This window comes from Strix aluco, chromosome 3 (genome assembly GCF_031877795.1).
Source record: "Strix aluco isolate bStrAlu1 chromosome 3, bStrAlu1.hap1, whole genome shotgun sequence".
In the NCBI taxonomy this organism is placed as follows: domain Eukaryota; kingdom Metazoa; phylum Chordata; class Aves; order Strigiformes; family Strigidae; genus Strix; species Strix aluco.
Window position 1 is genome coordinate 31,551,081 of NC_133933.1, and position 25,584 is coordinate 31,576,664.

General features: G+C 37.5%; 1 protein-coding gene across 6 annotated transcripts in view; it reads left to right on the plus strand.

Annotated features, from left to right (window-relative positions):
• The window catches only part of EML4 (EMAP like 4), a 165,287-nt gene that overhangs the window by 90,606 nt on the left and 49,097 nt on the right, over nucleotides 1–25,584 (plus strand). For 3 of the 6 annotated variants that reach the window (XM_074818013.1, XM_074818010.1, XM_074818011.1), the window contains exons 3-7: nucleotides 11,146–11,275; nucleotides 16,778–16,951; nucleotides 19,050–19,178; nucleotides 22,290–22,315; nucleotides 22,767–22,799. In XM_074818013.1, the coding sequence (XP_074674114.1) occupies nucleotides 11,146–11,275; nucleotides 16,778–16,951; nucleotides 19,050–19,178; nucleotides 22,290–22,315; nucleotides 22,767–22,799 (492 nt within the window). The remainder of the gene's footprint in view (nucleotides 1–11,145; nucleotides 11,276–16,777; nucleotides 16,952–19,049; nucleotides 19,179–22,289; nucleotides 22,316–22,766; nucleotides 22,800–25,584) is intronic. The other 3 variants (XM_074818012.1, XM_074818014.1, XM_074818015.1) reach the window with 3 other exon arrangements.

Consider the following 25,584-nt stretch of genomic DNA (forward strand, 5'->3'; position numbering starts at 1 on the left):
TCTGGAGGGATTAGTTTTTTTAAGAGTGGCTTTATAGTGTATAGCTAATAGATATCTGATATATGCTTATTAATCTCACTGTTTTCTAACATTTTTATGTACTTAACACCCCTGAAAATTTAACTTCCTGTTAAAGGGTTCCTGTTTTAATTTGAATGGTGAAATGCTTTACAGCTTCAGTCTTTAACCTGCCACTGGGGGTTCTGGGACTTCTGGGCAGTTTTGAGTCTCAGCTTTTACTTCACCTAGAAGTTATTCAACTGAAGGGGCATATTTCCCCCTGCTCCTAAATGAAAAACAAAACAAAACACCCAAAACACATTTCCACCAAATAAGGAAGCTTTCTGGATGTAGTTAATTTCTGTTTATCTACAGAGATAATTTACCACCAGTAGGTTTCTTGTAAGAAGTGGCCATGTAGCCACTCAGCAGTCTCTTTTGGTTAGTGGCTAGTAACTTTTACACTGCAACTTTGAAATATGTAGGATTGTTTAAAAGGAAATAAACTAGATGCTGTTTGCACTAATTTTTACATACTTTTTTTTTAGCTCATGGGCATTTCCTTTTCTATTCTATTTGAATTTACTCCAACTTAAAATTGTGTGTTCAGAGAGAACTATGGCTACGTATGTTTGTGGTGTATATTAGGCCTCTGATTAAATAAAAGATTAGGTCATATTTCAGATAATTCACAGTTCTAATTCACCATAAATGCACGCATCCCCATCAAACCATGCAATGCAGAGCTCCCTGGGCTAATCCCTGTATTTCAGCCTTGAAGTACACCCATTACACCAATGCCAGTAAAATACTGAACTGACACATCATAGCCTATGTTTGTTTGGGTGGCTGCATTATACAGGCTAAAAATGCAAAAGCTGAAAATGCTGAAAGTTTACATTATTTTAGATGTGGCAGAGAGATCAAATTCCTTAATTAAGTGTTTTTGCAGTCTCTCTGCCAGATGTAAGGAAGTGATGATGCTTAATTGGCCTGGGCTCTGAATCCTGCCATTCTCTATTGCTTGCTAAATGGTAGACTATTGTCATCCCTGCTTACAAATGCGGCTTTTATCTACCCAATATGTGTCTCTGGTCTCATCAAGATTGAGACTTCCTTCTCTAACTCTGTGTAAATAGAGCTCTAGCAAGTATTTCGACTAAATCACTCTTTGCTGTCTGCTGTCCATTATGACAAAAAGAAAATGTCCAAGTGGAAAACTGGGCAAAACGTGTTCCACAGAGGACCTTATTCTTGCCATTTAAATGCAGAGAAGCTGTGATATGCACAAACATGGCTAAAGACCTTTGGCTTGGAGCTAATTCCCAGCAAACTCCGTGCACAGGCAGGGCAAACTTGCTGTCTTCTGCAGAATGCCCTGGGCCATCTCCTTACTGGGACTTTGGGGGTCTTGGGGCCATACCAAGTTCTGCAGGTGAATTTGTTCAGGGAAAAATAAATTAAATTCTTTCTGGGGGAGAAGGGAAGGGTGGAATATCTAAATATCTTCAGCTTTGTGCTGTTACATTTCTACAATTAATGGCAGCAGCATGTTACTGTGAAGAAAGACATGAGATCATCAGCAGAGATGTACACATACGAGCTAATACTCTGAATTTAAATGAGTTATGATGAATTGGCACTGTATTTAATTTGTGGTGGATGTGTCCCCATTGTGTTCAGCTACCCAGTACCACCAGGCAACATGTTAACTTCACTGTTCATCATGAAGTCAGCTGCATTCAGATGGTATAAAGATGTCACAAAAGAAAATGTTCACACATAGTCACTGGAATTTTATAGGAGTCTAAAATTAGACTTGAAGAATGATCTTGAGATTAATATTGATTTAAACCTAAACATCAATATTTTAATAAATATTTCAAAATAAGTTTGTGCATAGCTTTTTGCAATACCTTAGGTTTTACTTTTGATTTCTGTATTTTAAATTCATTCAGCAGATAAAAAACTCTTGAAATGTTTTAACAAAGAGAAATGTATTCTTTTTGTGAATAAGTAGGATTGGCAGAAGATCTGAATTGTCATACAGAAATACTCAAGGAACTCATTGTTAATTTTTCTTTGAAATTTATGGGTACATAACAGGCTCTTACTAGTCAAGTCATGGTTGCTGCAAAGGTAATTGTACTCCTCCACAACTCTTTTTGGTGTTTGTGATCCTGTCAAGGATCTGGATTTCTGCATTACAACAATTATAGTTTCATGGTAAATATTATAGGTAGGTTTTCTTTAAAAAAATGCCGAGGCTTTGATTCACAGAAGTATTTGCAACAGCCCTTAAATACATACTGAGATAAAAAATGAGTAAAGAGAATAGATGTGTATGTATTATGTGGATACATTGAAAGAGCTGCGTTTAATTTGAAGTATGGCTACACAGTGAGATAAATACTTTTAAATAAACTGAATTTCAAAGAATCGTAGTAGCAGAAAAAGCCGTCTTTAATCTTTCCATCAAACAAAAGGGTTTTAATCTGAGTAAGAGACAATATCTAACCTAATTTGAAGGAGTCTTTTCTACTTGCTGCTCAAATGAGCTTTCTAAAACTTCTCCATTTTTTCTCTTGTTGCTACCTCAGCAGTGTCTTTGAAGAAGGGTTTTTCATAGGCTAAAAATAACTGTTGTGAACAGACTGTGAATCATGCTGAAAGGGAGAAATCCTGATCACTTTTTCACTGATTTTCTCATGCTGAAGTTGAGCCCAGTTTACTGCAAGAAGAAATCTCTTCATCCTTTATGTTAGTTTGTCTGCATTGCATATCTCATGAGCTAATTCTGTTCTTATTTTTCTTATCCCTTTATTTTAGATTGACAGATTGAATCAACCATAGCTGAAGATATTTTTTTTTTCGTTATCTTTGTACTCTTTGTTTTTCTTACAGCTCTGTTGCATGTTTATTTTGAACTTAGTCCAGTCTTCAGTGAAAAAATTCACATGAGCATAGGTAGATTTTTATTTCTAATCCATGGGCTATCAGTCAGGAGGTTGCTACCTGTGATTTTGTCTGTCTAGCCCTGTCTCAGAAGTCAGCTGTTCTTCATGCAGGGTTAGGTGTTCTTCGAACTGCATGAGATAAGAGAAAGGGTGAGATTTTTTTTTTTTTTTTTTTTAGACACCTTAGTGCCTCCTAGTAAAGCATGAAGTGGAGATAATGTTTGAGGGAAATACCTCTAGTAGAGATTGCTACAGAATTAGCACTTGTCTGTTACTGCACAGTGAAAAGCAGACTGGGAGTGTTCACATGGGGCTTGTTTTCCTCTTTAGTATTTCTCAATGCAAAGTCATTCTAAATAGAGAAAATCTTTTCAAAATAAAAAGGCTATGATAGTTCTTCTCCATCTCTGCACACAACTAGGAATAGCTACATGAAGGAGAAATTACCACGTCCAAAGATAGTGTTAAGGATTAGAAATGTGAAGGGACTTGATTAGGGAACAGGTCCCCAGCAGCTACAGGGTTTGGGGGGATTGTAGTGTGGCAGTGCATTTATGTTTGTTTTTTTTTCCCTTTCTTTCTATCTTTCTCTCCTTTTTTAATAGATGGCTTGGTAAGAAGAATTTCTTTGGTGGGAAGTTTTTTGCTTTTGGCATCTCTGCGATCTTGTTGCCACATGTCTCTGCTGTTGATGCATGGCTGATGCTGTTAACATTCACAAAAAGTTCCAAAAACAAAAGATTACCTGGACACCGAAGAAAAGGAAAGCATAAAGCAGTCTGGTACTTGCAGCTGCCAGCAAGATAGATTGGCTCACAGCTGATGCCTGGTAAACCTATTAAAATCTTCCAGGGTGTCAAAATGTATGTAACAGGAGAATTCATCCCTCAGGCTCTGGATGTGGAGGCAAGTTTGTGGCACACAATGGCACCAGTAAAATATCTCAGACTAATCATGTCACTGGGGTATGAACTCTTGCCTGAAAAAGTGGCCATCTACCAGAAAGTACATCTGATGTCTGCCCGTAGAGAACCAAAGAGTTCATGTCCTTTTTCTGGACTCGGAAGTGATGAGGAGGCTTGTCACAGGTTAAAGCTTTGGAGAAACATTTCCTATTGCTTGGACAAGAGTTGATATCAAATAACTCATATGCATCAACTCACAAGGTGAAACTGAAGCAGTGGATGACAGTTTGCAGAGAGGATCTCCCATGACACTGCAAGCTGGCAGACTGAGAAGCATTTATTTTACCTAAAGCAGTGATCTTGGGGACCTGCAAAAGCAACTATGTACCAGAAATGCAGATATTTATTTCAAATTTTCTTTTTTTTTTCCCTTTGTGCAGTGGATTTTTATAATAGGAACCCGCAGAGTTTTCCTTGCTTTCCCACTCCCTTCTCTCATGTGAAATAGTGTCTCTCTTCAGTAGGAAAAGTCCTAAGTAGCATCTCACATCAAATTCCATCTCATTTCACTAATGTAGGCAAAACACTTCAGGTTCTATTTTTACCGTATCTCAACAATAGTTTCATTTCAATAACATGAAGTAATTTTGTTTTATAATGAAAGCATAAGATAGACTTGCATTTGTGGTTTTAGTCTTAACATATTTTAATGTGCAGAATTGTTCTAATAACTGGGGACATGTCTAATCAGTAAATGTTAAAGGAACAGAAAATAGAAGTGTTGATAGGAAAATCCTTATGGTAGAGGTAAGACATAGGCTCTTATCCACACTACTAAAACTAACCTGGCAAGCTTGTATGTGTGTCATTTTACTCATGGGAATAGTCCAATTGAAGTCTGCAGGCTGTATGCTCGCGTAACAAATAATGATACTCTTGAGGTCTTAATGGATTTTCCAGGTATTGGTTTTAGTGGGATCTGTTCTTTCTGCATTAAAATTATTTTTTCTGCATTTCTTCCCCATTTTTTCCTATCTTCTCCTCTGTCTTCTTTAGTATTTTCTTTTTCTTCTATTATACTTACTATTCTTGATGTTCTTCATGTATTTTCCTTTATTCAAAGAACATGGATCTAGAGAGCATTAATGAACTAAAGATCACTAACCAGCTAAACCAAATTTAAGTAAAGAGAAGTGAAGAAGAAGAAAGTTCAATTTTTTTTTTTTTCTAACTTCTGTAACTTAATTGTGTTCACTGGAGAAGATATTCAGAGCATTGTAGGGGAGTGTTTTTCAGTTGTGGTGATAAGTGTCCTCATACTTCTTCTGTATGCTTCTTATAGTTTTGGATGTGTTTTGTGCATTTGTGTGCTTTTTTTAGAACACTGTGGGCAAATTCTCCTGAGTGGTACTCTGCTGTTCTCCATGATGCTTCTCAAACTAAGAATTGCAACGTTGGAAGAGTTAAACGGTGCCGCTTTTTCAAATAAAAACTGCTTGTTGTTTATAGCGCTTGAGTAGCTCTTTCATCACTGTTTGCCTGAGTATATGAAATTATTTCAGATTACCATAGTTAAAATTTTATTTCTTCTGCTTGGATATACGTCATTTGGCCGTTGATTGAGGAAGTAGATGGTGTTCTGGGAAAGTATAGCAAAATTATAAGATGGTAGGGCAGGAGGAAGAAAAGGGCTGTGTGGTTCGAATAAGCAATTGGCTGTCCCACACCAAAGAAGTCTTCAGTTTCCCTGGGTAGTAAGATTTTAAATGCCTGCCCAAAGAGCCAAGCGTCAGAGCAGGGGCATGGCTACCCTAGACTCTCCAGCTTTAAAGCTGAAAAGCTAGTTTTATGTCTCTAGGAGGATTAGTTACAGTTAGAAGTGTGTGCATTGACAAGTTAAGTCACTAGCTATAAAAATTTTGTAGGAAATCTCTAAATAAATATTTAAATATTCTTAACATTGTAATTATTTTATCTACTTACTGGGAGAGATTCACTTGCATCTCAAGATGTTTATGCATTAGCTATACATTCTCAAACTGTTGCATATTAACTTGCCTCTATTCAGATAGTTCTCCCTTTAATAGGAGAAGACAAATAATAAAGGTTTAATAGCTAGTTGCCAGTTGAGATTTATGAAATTTGGCTTCAATTAAAAATAAATATAAAAAGGATTGGGTTTTTTTTCAGCTATATATAATTATTGTAAGAATAATAAAGTTTGTCAAAACTTAATTTTGCCTTAAAATTGGATTATTAAACAAGATTAAGTATGACCCATAGCTAGTGAACCGAATTATTTTTTACTGATTTATATTGGTCATTATTTGAGAACTAGTATCTTGCCCTGAGCTGTAATGTTTGTTCATGTGATAGAAGACGAGAACATTTTTTCTGGTTAAAAATTCTGAATCAGAATTTGACACTTACTGTGTAAGTGAAGTAGTTGAATAAAACAAAATGCTGAAGAAGAATTTCCCTACCCTTCATAATAGAGTACTCTTTTTGAAAAGAGTCTTAGTACTTCCAAGCTATTTCTTTGCCAGCATCTTCCATGAGCTGAAGGACTTGACATCCTTTGAAACTGTGGAAGCAGAGCAGTGACTGCGGTTAGTTGCTTTGGTACAATTTAACATCTTGAAGTAAGTTTAGGATTTGTCATAATTTCTAGTTTGTTTTTGATGTCTTTATTTTAGGAAGGAAGTGCAGATAAAATCATACGTTCTGCTACACTTAGAACTATTTCAGTCTGTTTTTCTGCGGCTCACCTGTGTGGGTTCTGTGATGACTAATAGTGTGGTTGAACACACACACTGCATGCTTCTTTAGTAAGAGTACTAAACTGGGTTTTTGTCCTTCAAGCCATCAGTTTTATTTGCACAAAACCCCTAGGCACGTAATAGATTTGAAAGATAGAAATCCGTGTAAAGTTTTGCTGAAAATGAAGTATTCTAAGGTTGCTGAAGGACTTGGATGTTGTATGCCTTCTTGTAACACCCCCCCCCCCCCAAAAAAAAAAAAAGCAGGCTTAAAAAAACCTGGTACAAGTAAATAATTTTTTCTTTAATATGTAATTTGTTGAGTGTTTTGTTTTAAATCCACTTGAATGAAGTGTCCGGAGAAATTATTTTAATGTAGCTGCTGGTACTTACTTTAATTTGAAACTACCCAAAGAAGAGAAAGAAGGGTTTGTTTTTTCTTTAGAAGAAAAGCAGTTTACCTGTCAGTATCGCAGCAAATACAAAGATATTAAGCAAATCGTTGTTCCAGTTAACACAATTAATTACATAATAAACTATATTTTAACATAAAAAACTGTAACTTTTGGGTTTAGGAAGAAGTGAATTACTAACTGATCCTCAGCTCTAGTACCTTGTATGTATGTTTGGAAAGAAAAGCTCTCATGTTATCACAGGACACACATTTTCAAAACTTACCACTGTCTCTTACAGCTTGGCTGGTTTTTCCCCTAGCTAATCAAGGCTGATAAAGAGTTGAAAATAGATTCTTGGTTTATTGTGGTCTGTTTTTTCTAATCCTACTTATCTTTCATTCACACACTTGTATACTTGACAGATGTTAATGAAATACTTCTTTTGAACTCAACAGATATGTTGAAATTTATGGCAATTTATGAAAATTATCAGAACAGAGATGAATCCATTATCCATAAAAGACATTTTTTACCACTTTGATCTCTGACAATTTGGCTTTAATCCTGGTCACCATACACTGGCTTTCATTTTGCGTGCAGTTTATGTCTGGCTTTTGTTCCAAACTAACAGATAAAGCTGAGTGCTATTCAGTCTGAAAAATTTCAGACTGTTTATGCTAGTAGGTGACGTATGACATGATATTGGCAGAGATGTACAATCCGAGGGCTGGGAGAACTCAATTGTTTTAGTTTATTGATCTGGAATTTGTGTTCTCCTGTGCCGCTTCATTATTTCTGTGAAGCGAAGTTGCTTGACTGCTATGAAGGATTATCTCTGCAGTGAGGAAGGTTATAGCGTTATTAATTTTTGACATATTTTGACTGTAGAGGTGCCCTTATTAAGAGTCGTGAAGAGAGCTGCATGGTTTGGACTGGTGGGTCAGCTTCCCTGGGCTTCTGACCTGGCTGGGAAGATCCCTGTTGTGTATTTCTGACCCCGTGGGCAGCCAGGCTTCACTGCTCCACTGCCTGAGATGTGCACAGGGCTTAAACTTGCCCTTCCTTCTCACAGTGTAAAATTTGAATGCATTTTCTATTCATATAATAGTTTACTTGGTTTTTTTTTTTTTTTTTTCTCCCCTTTAAAAATAGGTATTCTGAATGTCATTTTTGAATAGCTAGTTAAAAAGGTATATAGAGAGAGTCTGGAGGGGGCTTGCTTCTTAGGGGTGTTGGGTTTGAGGTTTTTGTTTAGTTTCTTTTTCATTATTTTTGTTGGTTTTTACATTTTATTGCGCACTGAGTGCGGCACACTCAACTGTGACTGACCAAGATTTTTTTCTGGCGTGTAAGAAAGCCTGATATATTTTTTGACACTTAAAAAAAAAAAAATCTTTCAATACAGTTTTTCATAGTTATTGATGTTTTGGTCTGTGTCCAAATGTTTCGGTCACTTTTTCAATAAGTGAATGATCGAAGAGATCAGGGATATGTGTAATTGTTAGTCATTTTACAAAAATTGTTCTTACTTCGATTCAGAAATCTTCATCTCAAACTTAATTTTACATGCCACTTGTTGAAATTAGGAAGTACTCTGCAGATCTACCATCAATATCCACTTTATTGAAAAGCAAATAACTCAAAAACTGCCATATGGATCCTTTTTTTTTAAAAAAAAATTATTATTATTGCATTCATCATTGCATGGAGTAGTGCACGTTGCTGTCATAAGTATACATTGATGTACAGTTTTATTCATAATCAGTTTTGTCCTTGGACGTAATCAGGAGCTAACACTTTTCTTACCTAGTAGGGGGAATTATTCTAGATGTTGTCAGTGAACAAAATAGCAATGTGTTCCTTGCTTGAGAAAACTGACCAGTTTGTTCCCCATTTTATTAAGTTTGTGTACGCTGTCTGTAGCACGGTTCTTTCAACTTTCCACAGAATGCTTTCCCCACCCTACTGAGAATTACCGCTATTGTGTCTCCTGATTCACGTTTCTGGAAAGCCGTGCTAGTGCTGGTTGGAGAGGCATCGATTTATTACAATGAGCAGACGGAGATGTTAAGGTCATACGCAGTTCAAGAGTGAAGCATAGGCCTTGATATTATGCATCTCCACAAAGAAGATGATTTACTTTGTCACTGAAAATAAAAGAAGCTAATTTATAGGCTTCTAATACTAAAAGTGCTTTTTAAGGTCATACGCTTTTGTTCTTGCATCTAAGTACACAGGGGGGGTAAAAATCTCATAAGCTTTAGAGGTTTTGTACAGTATATTAACTTTTAAAATAAAATCTGTATTCCAAATGTGTATGTTGCAAATAAAATGATCTCTAAGAAGTACTGGTTGGAAGGAATCACACTAAGTTGGTTTATGCACAATTTAGGAAGAACAATGATCACTGCAGTGTTTCTGTATTTAAGTGTGTCTTTACTTTCTTCAGATTTCCTTTATTCTCATTTCTGCCTGGGATATGCTCCTTTTGGTTTTCCTGATCTGAATTTCAGATGTGGTCACATGCTGCTTGGTGCGTTTGAAGCAGTATATGGTTAGTGCAGGTCAGCCCATTTCTGCCATCTTCCAAGTAGTTCTGAAATCTAATATTCCCTTGATGGGTGTATCTCGTATGTAAAGTGCTTGTTTAAAATAAGAATTAATTTACCTCTCAGCCTGCCTGATAGAACTGCTATGTGACAAATGGACCAAATGCTGGTATTGTTTAAATGATGCATCTGTGCGAGTTTACACTCCGTGTGCTGAGCAGTTGATTCTGCCTCACTTCTTTTTTACTCCTTTCTTTTATCTTCAATGCGTGGCCTCATGCCTTATCTATCTCACACTATTCCAAGCCTGCCATGAACACAGACCTGTTATTTTCCTGTCAGTCGTGTCCTTCGTGCTTGTTGTTGAAGTCAGAGTGAGTGGACATCACGACCCATGAGATGCAGTAGCAACTTCTGTTTGTGAAATGGGGATGTGGCACAGAGATGGGTGTCGAAAGTGACTGCTGATTTTTGGATGCTTACTGTGAGATTAGCCCAGGGATTTTCTCAGGGCATGTAATGCTTCAGAGGGGAAAAGCACAAGTTTAGCACTTGGGGCAAAGGAAGGGGCAAAACTCATTTTCTGAGTAAGACCTTAGAAATAAGACAGGCATGCAAAAAAGGAGGCACACACACAACTAGTGGGAAAGGGTGAAATGTCAGGTTCGAGTAAAATGCCTTGTATTTCACTGACGGTCTGTGGCAGAGACAGGTCTGGGAGCCAAGTGCCAGGCTAGCATTCAGCTCTTTAAATAGAAGAGCCTTCACTCCTCCGTCTTCCTTGCAATCCCCTCCCACATTCACTGCATAGTTTCAAACTTCTGCAATGAGTGAAGTGGGCATCTGACAGACAACAGCCTTCTTCACATATACAGTCTTGATTCATCCCCAGAGGGAGTCTGTAATGTTTGCTGGATGTAGCAGATGTTCTGTGGAGTGAAATATATCAGAAACTTAATAACTATGCCATAGTGTGTATAATCAAAGGTCGATACCTTTTTAAGATGGAAGGGGCAGCTGAAAACAAGCTGAAAAACTTCATTTTTGAATCATTAGAATCACAACCCTTAAATAACTTAATTTTTTCCATATAGAGAGGGCTTCTGTCTGCAACTTCTTTGAACTTTAGTAAAAAACAAACCAACTGAAAGCAACAAACCTTGTGTTATCTGAGCTGTGATGGTTTTGAACAACAGAGTTGAAATAATCAGATTGTCTGTCCAACAGCTGTTGGAGCTAACCAGCTTCCAAAGGCTAGCTGTAATCTATAATTCTCCCTGTGGATCACAACTGGAAGAAGATGTGGCTGAATTAATGTATTTGCTGGCAGCATGGCAGTAGTTGACCACTGTCAGAGCATATTCTTGCTTGTCTTAGTGTCCCAGGTCTCCTATCTCTAGCTGCCTAGATTAAAGGCTTTCATGAATGTCTGTCACTGGATATAGGCTAGATGGTTGTCCTGAATGCTGGGGCTGGTGCCCTGTGACACCAGGTCCACATCTGAGAGCTTTTGCTTTTTCAGATGGATCTTTGGATACAGCTGTAAAACCTCATGTTCTTCAATATTACTTTTTTTCTAGGTCAACCAAGCCTCCGAGAAGCTATCTCAATGTCCTGTATAACTAACGGGAGTACAGGAAGCAGGAAAACAAGCCATGGTTCCTCTGTTTCTGTTGCCAGAAAAGAAACTCTTTCATCTGCTGCAAAAAGGTACCGACTTGTTATTAAAATTGAAATTACTTTTTTTTAAAAAACAAACAAATAGAGCAAGAGCTTGATTTTTACCTCTGCATGACCCTCAGCAGAGCTTCCTGAAGTCTAGTAGGCGCAAATAAACTTTGGAGATGTACCATGTTGTTGGGCTGCTTGCAGCAGGGTTCTAAAAAGAATTCATAAATAGAGAGTATTTCTATAGTGTATAGTGTCCAAAATGCATTCTCACTAAGGGACAGAATGGGCAAATGTATTTCCGATACAAATGGAAAATTTTTCCTTCTGGTATTCATCTGCATCTTTATTTTTTTTCAAGGAAATTAAAGGACAAAACTGCCTCCATTGTCTGGAGGTTAATAGTAGGCAATAGCAAAATAGCTATGAAACAGTAGTGAATTGTGTAAGATAAATGTTTACATTTTAATGTAGAAAATCTTAACCCAAAATATGGCTACTTAGTCTTTATGAAGAATGTCTGTATCAGATCTCAAATGCGTAGAAATAACACTGCATGAGTATTTGTAAGTCAGATGAGCTTAGCACCAAACAATAGCTTTTCCCCCCATGTAATGTTTTCAGCTGCATACAGTAAACAAAGTGTTTGTATAACTACTTTCTTCTATAGGTCTGTTAGATAGTGATTACATGGCTTCTTTAATTGGTAGGTTTTGCACCTATTTCTGTTTGTTGGGAAGAACAGGCTGCCTGACACAGCCCCAGGACAGAGAATACTCTAATATATAACTGTGGTAAATTATGTGAACAAATTCTTGGCCTCTGTAGAGTACTCTGGTAACTCCAGTGGCTGGTTTATCTTCTAGTGTGGATGTAATACTGTGCTATACAACAAGACAGGGAAATTATATACTTCAGGGAATAAAAATGCTGTATGCAAATATAAACTGTACGAGAACAAACCAGAAGAAGTTTTAGCGCCCTTTGGAATTTGAAAAGCAAGGGTAATGCCCTGCTCTTTGCTCTTCTCCATTGTGTAGAGTTGCATATCTTTCTTTTTATTGAATCCTTATGTTTACTTTTTAACAATAAATCAGAAAGTGATCACTGTATGTCTCTGTCTGCTAGTGTGACAGGCACTGGGACAAAAGACATTCCTGCAGGAAGGTATTGCTTAGCATTTTTCCATTAATCTTATCCCTGTGACTCTTGGCACTTTGACGAGAGCCAGTCCAGTTCCCGTGGTGTTAGGCTCGCATTTGCACTGAATCACCTTCTTGATTCATTGGCTGCTCAACACTTGACTACAGAAGAAGAGCAGAGTAGAGTGGCCGGCATCCCTTTCATCTGAGTTAAGGTCTTTAAAAGGAGACCTGGATAGGCCAAAAGAGGAAAGCCTTAATATGCAGAGGGCAGCTCTCCCCAGGCACCCAAATAACTGTCCAGGGGAGGTTTGGTGCTTCCCATGCATCTGAAGATATGTAACTCCCTTCTTCAAGGCTTGTTTTAGGAAGGCTTAAGTCCCCTCTTTAGTTACCTTTTCAGCAGTTCCTTTCACTCTCCTGTCTTTATACACTCCCATGAAATTGTTTGGTATTTGGAAGAAAATAGACTTTCCCTTTTGTAAAATTACCAGTTCAAAAAAGGTGAAAGAAAATGTCAGATCTTGGGCTTTGTAGTTGTCATTTTTTAACAACAGGAAAACTGTTCAGTGCCAAATAGCATTCCTAGGAGGCGACATATGTAGGAGACATTTCCCTAAAGTTAGGGTAAACGTGTCTATTTCTGACATTCTTGTCACTGTTGAAAAGGAGGGAGGCCAAAGGAGAGTATCGGCTGGTCATGGGATGCTTCACACCAACCTGTCTGGGCTTTTCTTCAGGCCAGAGGTTGAACTGGTGCAGTAGGTGGACATGGTCATCTGCTGATGTAGAATTACACTTAAGTTACCAAACAGCCCCCATAACCTGCCTATAGTTTTTCATGTTCTAAATATATGTAGCCACACATCTAGCCACAAATAACAGAAGGCCTACTTGTGTGCAAACTGTGATTGTCGTTGAAGTTTAGTGTCTGTATTTTGTGCAGTCTTAATGTTGTACATTTCTGGGGCTTTGGCCTCTATAGACCTGCCATCTTTGAGAATTTCTTCTGTTTTATTTCCTGGACTGTTCAATCCTTGTTCTACCAACTTGAACACTGAGATCATGGAGATGATCTGATGACTCGATAGCTGCGCAGCAGCAGCATGTCTCATTTCAACAAAGGTATGTTAAAATATCAGCTGTTGCTAAAACCAGAGCCCAGGCATACACCATGAACAACAGGTAGATGATGTCCCATCGACAGAGACGAAATCACGTACATGTTGGGAAAATTTCATCCCTATAGTCTAGAACTGACTTGGGATAGAGGTGTCAAAACACTTTAGAGCAAAAACCATGCTGCATACCTTGTATTATCACTAGAGTTGGAAACAGGTTTGTACTGCATTCTACAGGTGACTTTCACAAAGACCTGCTTGATCATTTTCCTTAGGACTAAACATTCTTCTGAAAATGGCTTCTGGTAAGAGTAGTCTTCATGTTTCAGAATGGCCACCCTTCACAGTAGCTGCCAATGTGTTGTGGTCCAAAGGATGAAACATTGCGTTAAGTGAAATTAGAGTATCTGCAAAATTAGGACAGCTAATAATACTCACATGTAGATCAAAAAAATGCCTCATCGAATTGGGATTTGGAAAGAATTTTTGGATGCTTTAAATGATTGTTTCCCAGAACAACTAGAAACCCACAAGAAAAGGTGCTGTTCTTGATTTGGTTTCAGCTGTTGCACAAGATCTAGTTCAAGAGGTATTAGTGGGAGAGCCGCTCTGTAATAGCAGTCATAATACAATTAAGTGGAAGATTTCAGCAGGAGAGAGCAAACAAATTCAGCACAAAAAATATTCAATAGCAAGGCTGCCACATACCTACATAATTTACTTTCACATTAAAATGGCAATCAAAAAACAAGCCCACTTGCAACCTGGTGGTAGATGAAAACACTGTGTTGGAACCCAAGGTATACCTTGTGCCGCAGCTCGGAGAAACCAGAGTGGTCCAGTGACTCTCGTGGCCCAACAGAGAAGTTAAGGAGTGAACCTAATGGCAGAGGTGTGAAACATAGTCCACAGCTGACAAGCTCAGTGAAGCCATTGAAGAGATTCCCACACTGAACCAGTGGTTTCTAGGAGATGGATCAGATGAGCTAAATGAATTTAGGTAAGAACATAGAAAATACGAGACCAAATTGCTAAGTTAGATGATATGCTGCTGTCAGCAGGTGGCATTCACCTGAGCGTGCTAGAGGAACACAGAGGGGAGTTGCAGGATTGCTGGTGTGTCATTGTAAACAGGATATTACAAAAAATATGGGGAAAGGGACTGCAGGTCCTCACTGATGAGCTCTTTTATGCCACCATCAGGGACAGAACATGGTAACCAGGTGAGCCATTGTTCTGACCAAGTAGGACCATTCTTTGTAGACTTGCAAGCTGGAGTTACGGAAGTCACTATGTTTGTGTATTCTCTCTCCTCCTGCATCCCTCTGCTCTTTTACTATTATTAGACTGTATTTTGAAATCCCCAAGTAGAGTGAAAGTGCAAAAAAAAAAAAAAAGAGGTCTCTCCTAGTGGATGTACTTTGTTGTGAGAAATCCTGTATTTATGGACGAATTAATGCAGAGGTCTATGAGTGTACCTGTTGGATTAGAAGTAGAGACACTCGTCTTTAGCGACTAGAGATTCCAATAATTTATTTAGCTACACTGCATTTCTTGCCACAGACTGTGAAAAGATTAAGATTGCCTAGTGTGCTTTTGCATCTGGCAATGCAAGCTAAGTCTTCTGATTAAAAAAATAGTAATTTTTATGCTTCTAGCTAATCAAGGACTTCTGGCTATAAATTATTAACCAAACCCTCACAGTTCTTCAAGCTTTCTTCTCTATGATAATGTGCCGTCAAGAAATGTGAAAGCTCTTTCTGTTCTGTTTCCATCTGTTTTTCTGTAAGGAAAATGTAACTTTGATGGATTATATTGACATTTTTAACTAGTTAATATGGTTTACAGAAGAAATCCTGAGTGATCCTTATAAACATATTTTGGGTTTTATATTATTTTTCATGTTTTGACCTGTTCTTCAGTTCTTTGGAAGCATTTAGAAAAGTTGAGGGACTTGTCTTGGTGGTAGATGATATACTTTAATGGAAATAAATGAAACAAAAAGAGGGTCCTATGAATGTTATATTAAAATTAGGGGCCCATTTTTATTCATTTATTTTGAATATCGTCTTACTGTTTTTTATTGTTTCATGGGGAAACGTAAATGGTAACACAAATAATTAAGATTATACAAGGGTTGGGGGGGATTGGTGTGAGGGAATAGAAATCTGGATTTTCCCCTTCAGAAAGATACTATTTCTTTTTTACTTTGCAGGTTACTTTAAACCTAAGAGAAAAATCTTCCTTTTTCTTTTTTAGCCAGTGCTTGTATCTTGCTTTGTTCACTGAGAAATTTATCTTGGAAGATTTTTTTTTTTAATCTTAAAAAAAATAAAAATGGACTGTACTACAGAATACTCTTCTCTTTCAGATCCTGCCATTGTTTCTGTGATTCAGTATATTGCCAAGCATGCTATTTTATAGAAGAGCCTTTTAATTAGTCTTTCTGTTTACTTAGCGGACCTTTGGTTAGGTTGTTAGTGACATGTATTTAAAGCTATTTCAAATGTTAACCTAATAAATACAGCACTAAGAAAACAAAGATGTATTCTCAGCTGTCATTTACTGAAGGCATTAAAGAAGTGGCAAGACAGTCTGATGTTACTCAGCTACAGTTCAAAACAGCAATGAGTTTTCAGGAATGATTTCCTTTGAACTCTGGTGCCCCCAGGGAGAGCCTAGGGACCAGCAACAGCATTTCACTCTTGGTGACAGCGCAAAGATGAGCAGTATCACACATATGCAGAAATACAGAGAGACAGGTATAGTTTCGTGGCAGGCTCAAGCTATTTTGAGATAGTGCAAGTCGCACTCCTGCCTTTCGCTTGCACTGAGCCTTGGCTGGCAGCGTGGTGAGGTAGTCAGGGAGCTGCACCAGACAACAGTTTTTTTGCTCTGAGGGATGGCAGACTCGTGGTGCATCAACTTGTGTCAGCTTTGAATGCTGTAGAAGCTCCCGCAGGTGTAAGACATACTGAAATCAAAGTCGTATTCATTTTAAAATCAGAGTAAACTTAGTACAACTGCACAGTAAAAATAAGTACATAATCTTCCATGCCCCCCTCACCTTTTTTGGTTTTGGAGCTTGTGACTACATCTTATTTCAGCAACGTGCGAACCTGAAAAGAGTGAGTAAATGATCAATGTTCTTTCAGTGTTTATATATAGTAAATTGTTACATGCTTCTCCCATCTTTTCACAGAGGGCATTTTCTCCCATCTTTTTAATTTATTTGCTTGTTCTTTTTTGTTTTTCCCCCTATGTTATACTTTATTTTACAGCGGTACAGAAAAAAAGAAGGAAAAACCTCCAGGACAGAAAGAAAAAAAAGAGGAATCTCATTCTAATGATCAAAGTCCACAAACTCAAGCATCACCTTCTCCCCAGCCCTCCTCACAGACTCTCCAAACACACAGGCAAACTCAAGAAAGCAAGAGTTCTGCTCCAGCTAAAAGGTTTTCACAGTACCACACTACAGAACTGGAAAATTACTGTAATGAGTTCATATTTGACAAGTCATCACATGAAATAGTTTCAATCTCATGATCAAGTTAATAATGTTTGATATTTTTTGTGCTACAGAAGATGCATTCAACATGCATTGAAACAGAGCAAATATGTCAAAGTGCAATTTTTCTTGGAGTAAATTTTTAAGATTACAAAGGGTGTTTTTTTGTTGTCTGTGATTGAAATCCTGATATGGTAGATCACTTATAATCAGTCATTATTCCAAAATACATGATGACTGGATCCTTCTCAAAATACACTTCACAGGTAGCTGAGTTGTGGAGTGTATTTTGCACGTGGCCATTTACTATATCTTGTAACAGCATTTTTTAAATACTAGTATCATTGCAACTCTTCCTTCAGGAGTTTTTCCTCTCAAATTATTGTAAAGTGACTGCAGCTCAGATCTCTTTTACGGCCCTTCCCTTTTGAATTCCTTCTAGGTTTCAGGGTTGTTCGCTTCATTTTTATTTTGATTCTTTACATGAGTGAAGTTCTGGTTTTACACCCAAATCACAGAACTTCTTGACTTGAGTGAATGTAGAAGTTTATTTAGGATTGCCTCCAAGTTCCCACTCATTTCAGTGGGAATTAGGCACAGAAAAAAATGGTACTTTTTTTTTTTTAATGGATTTTTAAAGTCAAGGAAATGGATTTTAAGATTTGGGTGACTATACCTGACTTTCAAAACTATGCAGATCACTCAGTGTGGTTTCTTTTTTCTTTTTTTTGGTTCATCGTCACCTTACTGTTTTGGAAGGTGTGAAATTTTCTTTTATTGTTTAACATTTAGGAGACTGAAACAAGCTCTTAAATAAATGAAATTTATTCTTCTGTAATTTACTGTAGTTCACAGGATACGTTGTCTTGCATTGCTTGAATTCACAGCTCTAATAAATATTTGAACTTTCACTTGACTGATGCATGTTATAACACTCCATAGAGGCTCTGTCTCCATGTCTTGCACAAACTCTTAAGTTGTCTGAAGCTGAACTTGTGGCCTGTTCTCCTGCCTGGTATCTCACTGTAAAGATGTTTGTCTGAAGTCTCGCTTACTAATCTTTTGCAGTGTGGGGGAAAAAAATTAAATGCCTTTTTTTGTCTCCTAATGGTTTAACTTGATTTGATTAACTTGTTTGTCGCAGGACCTTTCAGCCTCTTGAGGTGCTGTGGAAGGAGCTTGCCATTTCTAAGGTTGCAGTTCAGGACTTACTCCTGCAAAAAGCATTTCTGACAGGATGAAGTATGATGTTGTTAGCAGGACATATGCAGACTCTAAATCAGATGGTTGAAGAATAATTTGGACTAGATCACTTTTAGACATGTTTTCCATGATTAAGATGCTTGTGAAATTAACAAACTAGTGACTGCAAAACTTGCAAGTTCCCATTAGTGTAAATTGGCTACAATAAGATGGCTGAAAAATTATATCAGAATTCATGGATTTAATAGTCTGTAGTATTGGGCCAAACCTAGCTTGCCTTATTCATGCAAGAAGTTTGCAGACATTTGTTTCAAAAAGATTAAAGTCATTAATGTGGTTTAGAATGTGCTGTCTGCAAAACAGCCATATGAAACTGTAATCTGATAAAACTGTTCTGTCTCAGAAATCAGTGTGTTAAAGTTGGTGAACAGTTAATCAGGGAAAAAAGTTCTACTTTTCTTTGTTACCTTCTTAAGCTACTTTTTTTTTCATAATTTATTCTTTAAGGCTAATATACTGTAGCCTCATTTTTTTTTCCACTTTTGCAATTTGTTAGCAATATAGTAATGAAGTGCAGAGTTACTTTGTTCAAGTTTTTATGTAAGAACATTTGGAAATGGAAAGGAATGGATAAAACATTTGGCAACTGTCTTGCTCAGTTGTTTTCATTCATCCAGTTAGAACTTTTTGACTAATCTTTTTTTCCTGTTTCATGCTTCAGCTTGAAGGAAGACCTAGCTCTGCTTTTGTCTCCTGCTGCTTGATCTGTCTGTTGCATACCAGTTCCAGTTATGATTATCTTATTATCTTGCAATTTTAAAATACATTTTTGTTTCTTCTAGCATAAAGAAATCCTTGACTGCTGAAAAACCTCACAGCGCTTGGGAGAGTTCAGATGACAGTCGTAACAAGCTGCTGAGAGTAGCATCAACATCTAAATTAATATCAAAAGTGACAAAGAACGCAGATAAGTATGTATCAGTTTGGTAGATAAAAGCAAGTGAACTTTAAAGTCAAAATATTATGAAATTGCATTATTTTAGTGAATTTATTTATGTATATGCTAAGACCATTTGCATCTTTGTTTTTACCAGGAGTAATTATTTGCACGGCCTGCCAGTGTGGCTCTCCAGGTGCCTGTGGAATCTTAAAATTATTTTAAAACGTGAATGCAGGATTTGAGCGTAAATATAGTTTAATGTTGCCTGTTTGGGTTAGAGTAATTATGCACTATGAATTAAGATTTATGGCTTAATGCCACTGTTGTGAAGCTTCCAACCAGTTTTTTACTAATTAAAACTGATTTGAAAATGAAAGTGCATTTCCTTGAAGTTAATTTACTGGATTTCACATAGTATGTATGTTTCTAAAGCAGACTGTAATAGTAAGAATATACTTTTATGATTTCAGGTAGGTCTCTCAAATTAACTGTTTAACAGCTTCCTGATTAAAGGTTCTAGATAATAGGCAGGGATCTTCCTTTCAGCTTCACCTTCAGTAGGTGATGTGCTGTAGCCCATCATTCCTCTTGGGCTCTTCGTCAGCAGCAGGTTTTCTCAGTTTGTGGTCTTCAGTGGAAGCCTTGCTGGGGCTGAATAGCACAGAATAGTTACTTCTACTCCTGTCAGCACAGGACAAGAGTGCTTTTTGCTGTAACTCCACATTGTTGAGCCTTACTGTGACCCACATGTTGTCCTCCATACTCTTTGCCAATTGGGCTTCTGACTTTGTATTCACACGCTTAGTTTCTTTTTATTGACTTTGTTGACATTTTGCTGAATTTGTTGAAATTGTTGTGTTGACTTTTTGACCGACCCCTCTCGTATTTGCCGAGATCCCCCCCAGCGTGCTGGCAGCTTCTCCCAGCTTGATGTTGTCTGCAGATTTCATACATCACCTCATTAATCTTCATGCAAATAGCCATTAACTGGTCCAAGGCAGAACCCCTCCCTCTATGACAAATAAAACTCTTCAGGCCCTTCAGAGTAATTTCCAGTCTTTTTATGAATGTGTCTGTAGTGCTCTCCTTAGCTTGCATATAAGACTGTCAAATGCATACTTAGAGTCAAGAGCCGTGCAAGTGCATTCCTTCTTTCCTAGGAATGGGAAGAACAAAAACATCTTAAATTAATCTTGGGTGTGGATATCAGCACGTTTACTAAAGGCTTTATGTTTAGCCTGAAGAGCTCTGCAGAGCAGTGAAGTGTTGTGTGTGAAGGATTACGGGTTATGTATTTTGCAAGTGTTTCTTTTGCTTTTGTAATTGGTTTTCACCGTTGGAATTTAAAAGCCCTTTGGCAATTTAGATGATAGTAGGGTACTGCTAGATAATATTTTGGAATGAGAAAATCCTCTGTCTTGATTTCTACTTATCAAGTTTCTTTTCTTGGCTTTTGTTATGCTACTAAAATATCTTTCATAATGTGGTATATACTTCAAATCTGCTAATGATAAAAAAAAAATTACTTGTATTGACATTTTGTATATTGGTTCAGACATGGTCAAAATAGACGTATCTTCTTTCATTTGCCTGTGATTCTGCTTATTTTGTAAAAGACTTTAATGCTGCCCTTCTACAGTCTAATGTAGGAAAAAAAATCAGGTATCTAATAAAAGAGCTGACAAGGGAAGATTAGAATTAGTTATTGTTAGAGAAAGTTGTCTGTTCATAACCTGAAGCCGTTGTAAAGTATTTGGCAAAAAACAAAGCTTCAAACATTACCAATTACCAATTGCAGGCCATCATCTGATTGAAGGCTGGGTGTTGTGTTGTTTGGGTACCTTGTTCTTATGCTCAGATTTATAATAAAAGCACTATTTGCATTCAAGAGCACACATTAATACTTATTTCTTACTCACATCCTGTGTGCCCAGTATCTAAAGGAATTGATTATATTGGCATATTGTTATAGTTTATTTATTGTTCCCAATTAAGAAATGTTGGCCTAATCTGCCTGAAGTTATCAGTCTTGTGCAAGGGAATAGAATTCAGTCCCTAATGTGGGCCCCAGGACAGAAATATTTTACATATGCTTTGCGCTACCAGCCCAGGATATGAACTTTGTTTAGTAAGCTCAGTCTTTAAGCCAGCACCGAGCTGTAAATCAGTCTGATAAAGCCATAAGAAGTAAGAGGGTTCCCACGGCAGCCCATCAGTGTTTTTCAGGCAAGACTGGGAATCCAGTTTTAATTTTTCATTTGGCAGTGTGGTGGCGATTCTACCAATAGACAGAGATGACTTTCCTCATGCATATGCTTGACCCTTTGTCACTGTTACAAAAATTTGACCTCCATCCAGCTAAAAATACTGGATGCCACTCATACCTTCCTGCTGCATTTCAAATGAATTCAAGAGGGGTTTTTTATGCAATACATTCTCCTATCAAGGAGTGTTACTCTGGTAAGAAGTAGCTCTGATGCTGGAAATTAGTATTTCTTCCCTCTTCACAAAAAAGGATTGAGGTTTTTTGTGAATAGTTCATTTCTGGTTCTGGCGAGGAAAGACATCCCAGCTGCACTCCTTTGAAGACTTTGTGTTGTATATCTAGTAACACTGCATGGATCCTGTTTAAATGAAACTGCAACTTGCTTACATTTAATCCATGCCTCCAACAGGGTTAATTCCTAGAAAAATTTGTGTTGTTGTGTGTTGACAGCTTATTTTGACAGGTGTTAAATGCTTTGTATGAAGGCCTGAGGGTGTTTGGCAGCTTAAAACATTTGGTTTTTACAGGTTTGTTCTCTCAAAATGGAATTTTCCGTGCACAAGGAATATGCCCTCCATAATTTATTTTTAAAAGCTTTTTGTATTTTGTTGCTATCACAGTAATGCTTAGGAACCCTTGCCATAGGGCCAAAGACTTTAAGTTACTCAAAAGATAAAGTGAACTGCATAGAATAATATGTGGGTAAAATACACTATGGTGACCAAGATTAGTTATTTAGCATCCTATACTACACAGTTACACTGTACACAGAATCTGATGAGATTGCCAAATGCAATAATGTGTAAGAACCGGATGGTAATGGTTTGATAAGTGTTTCACATATTATTAACTACATTATTTTGAATTTTTCCTCAGGCACAAAGATGTCATCGTCAGCCAAGGTAAATAAAAACATTTATTTTTAAATACTGGATGAAGTTGAAAAGATTTGCTTTTGACTGAGCAGTATTTCATGTAAAAAAAAATACATTGGGACATATGCTTATGAAACACGGATATAGACCTAAAATAGCATTAATAATTACTCCAAGAATTCATCTGGCCAAATGTTACTAAAGGCCTGTATAAGGATCTTCGTAATGATGGAGAAATGCCTCATCAAATTGGATCTTTAGGAAGGACAGAAATTTTTGGTGGGTGGTGGGAGGATTCATTTTACTTTTATGAAACAAAAAACCTTTTTTGATTATTTTCTCTATGTGTATGTGCATAAATAGAGGTTTTGAAAACAAAAATCTAAAGTTTTGACCTATGTGCCAGTCTTCATCCAAGCAGGTGTGAGTGAGACTTTAGAAATAGTTTTAAGATATTTTATTTCTGTCCCATAACCAGCAAAAATGTCAACTCGTGAAAAAAACAGCCAAGGTAAGAATTGAGCTATGCCCTTTGGTTGCTTTCTAATTTAGCACTCTCACAAATCTTTTATTTGGCTTTTCACCATCAAAGAGCATCAGTGCATGATCTCTTAAAAACTTTGACCATTCAAATAAATATTTCAACTTTCTTATTATGGAAATACATATGCATATACATGTTGCAATCTATGGGAATTATTTGGGGGTAGCCTAAAATAAATTACTACATGCATAATTGCCTCAGAGAGGAATGTGTGTTCAAATAAGGTTCTAGAAGTCTTGCGTTATTGCCTAAGATATCAGAATATTACGAACTGCCAACTAAAAGATTGTTTTATCTCAGCTTTCTGTCTTGCCAATATTACAACATATACACACTGATCAGTCAAGAACAGAGACTGAGGGTTTTAATATAGTCTCCTAAAACGAAAAACAAGTCTCTTCTAAAGTGTATGTCTTTGCACCGATGAATCTTGCATTCTGTGGCTACCTGCTGCTGCTGGCTCGTTCAGACAGGAAAAGGAGCCATCTCTCTGAACGTGATGGGACCTGACAACAAAAGAAATCTACTACTTGTGTCGCAAACTAGTCTGCTTTGATGTCCTGCAAACTGTACTGAAGCATGCAGTTTCAAAAACTAAAGCATGTAACCCAAGTGCATGCTGTACACAACATATATCTATGTCCAGAGGTTCTGTCTCATGCTTTTTTGCTGCTAATTAACAAATCTGTAGTCTCCAAATTCTGTGCTGTAAGTGAGATTGCATTATACACAGTTTGATTACTTTTGGTCTTCTCTGGATTTTCTTTCAAAACAAAACAACACTCAATTTTTTTGGAAGTTAGTATATGAATTGTTGTAACGAAAGCAAAATCAACTTGAATCCAATTGCTTTATCTTTCTCTAATTCATAGAGAAATTACAGATTTAACAATATTCTAAATTGATGCTTACCAAAAGCACACTTCAAAGACAGAAGGGGTGAAAGAGGGTGCCTAAGAATCAGGAACAAAGAAGAAATGTTTCTTTATGCCAGGTTGCTTAACACCAGCTGTGGAACGGTACATATGTGCAACAACAGTTACTGTAAAAAGAAAACTAATCAGTAGTGTCCAGACCAGCTGCAATTTAGTTTTGCAAGAATTAAATAAAACTGTTATATTAAAAATACCTTTTCTACCAACACAGCTTTTCACAAAAACAAGTTGCATACAGCTAAAATACCTTCAATACCAATTCTTTCCTTACAATGTGCTTCTGCAATTCTATGTGTTCTGCCAAGAATGGGCCATCCTTCAGTTCTCTCATCCTGGTAGCTGTAACTTCCATGGCCTTGATGTGTACCCTGCTATCTGTTGAATCACTCTACAGATGATGTGAGCTTTCCCTGAATGATGAACGGGTACCTGCCGTGTGTGTCGTGCCATAGCCTGTTCTGAGCCTAGCTGAAATGAAAGAGAAATATGATGCAGATGACAGTGGCCCCACATGTATGGAAGATGGAGAGAAAGTCTTGTCATAGAAAATGCATTTACTAACATTTTAAACATGTGTAGTGGCAAAACATCATTCTGCCTTTAATATGGATGAAGTTGCGATTAGCAGGATTCAGGCTCCCAAGATTTAATTTTTTTTAAATGGACCAATGAATGTATTTTTTGACAGCTTTTAGAGTATGTGCCTCTGTGTGTGTGTGTGTAAGGCGTGTTAGGTTTTGCGTTGTGTTTACTGCCACAGAAGTAACCACCTGTTAGTCCTCCCATCCTTTCCAGTATAAGTTCAGCAATACTCAGCCAATTCTCTGTAGTACAATGTCCTGTTCGGGACAGGTGACTTTAGCCTGTTTTGTACTTGATAGTTGCCACATAAATAAACCAACCAATTTCCACTTGGCACCTTGACCCAGCCGGTCAGAGTGTTGCACAGACAGTGAACATGGTTTCTGGAGGTAAATTCTGTGCAGCTGGACAGGGTTGTCTTGGGCAGGGTGGGATGAAGGGTAGCCTTTGCTCATGCTGTTTGTACAGGACCTTCCTGTTCTGCAACCAAAGGCATGAAAACTTACAGCTGCTTTAACACTCCCTTGTGACTTGCCAGCCTTTGCCTCTAGAAGCGAATAGTCTCTTGCATGGTGTTAATTAGGTTACAGCAGCTCCCCTGAGCTGCTCATTTCACTGGGCTGTACGTGAAACACCACGTTCGCCCCCGCCACACACCTTCCATGCTAACAATTGTGTCAGTGCACTTCCTAGAAATAGTGTGAAGGGCACTCTTGGGAAGACTGCTGGTGTGCAAACTGTCAAGCTTCAAAGCAAATCTATGTAAAAATACCTCAGTGTCTTTATACACTCATAAAATAAGTTTGGAAACACAGTGAAATTGCAAATTATCATAGCAGGTGTTTGCATGGGATAATAGGATGGAAGGTGGCAATTCTGTGTAACTTTGAACATCCTGGAATCACTTTGTTTCCTTTTTTTTGATTCAGCTGTTAAAGAAACTGCTTTGAAACACGTTAGTATAGTACAGTACCACAAAACATAGAGAAAATGTTTTTGCATGTTCTGTTCTTGGAATCTTATTTTTCTAGCAGCAGAAGTTACTGCAATATTACCTGTATTGTGACCATCTGTGCACATTCGTTGTGATTTCTGTTGAGAGTATGTATTAACTATTAAAGTGAAAGACTTGAGGAGCAAGTGGGAATCTTAGCTGAACTTCAGTAGTGAAGGCATTACCTTTGATGTCTGAAATGACATCGACATTGGGTATGGAGTCCCCCAGAGAGTGTGTG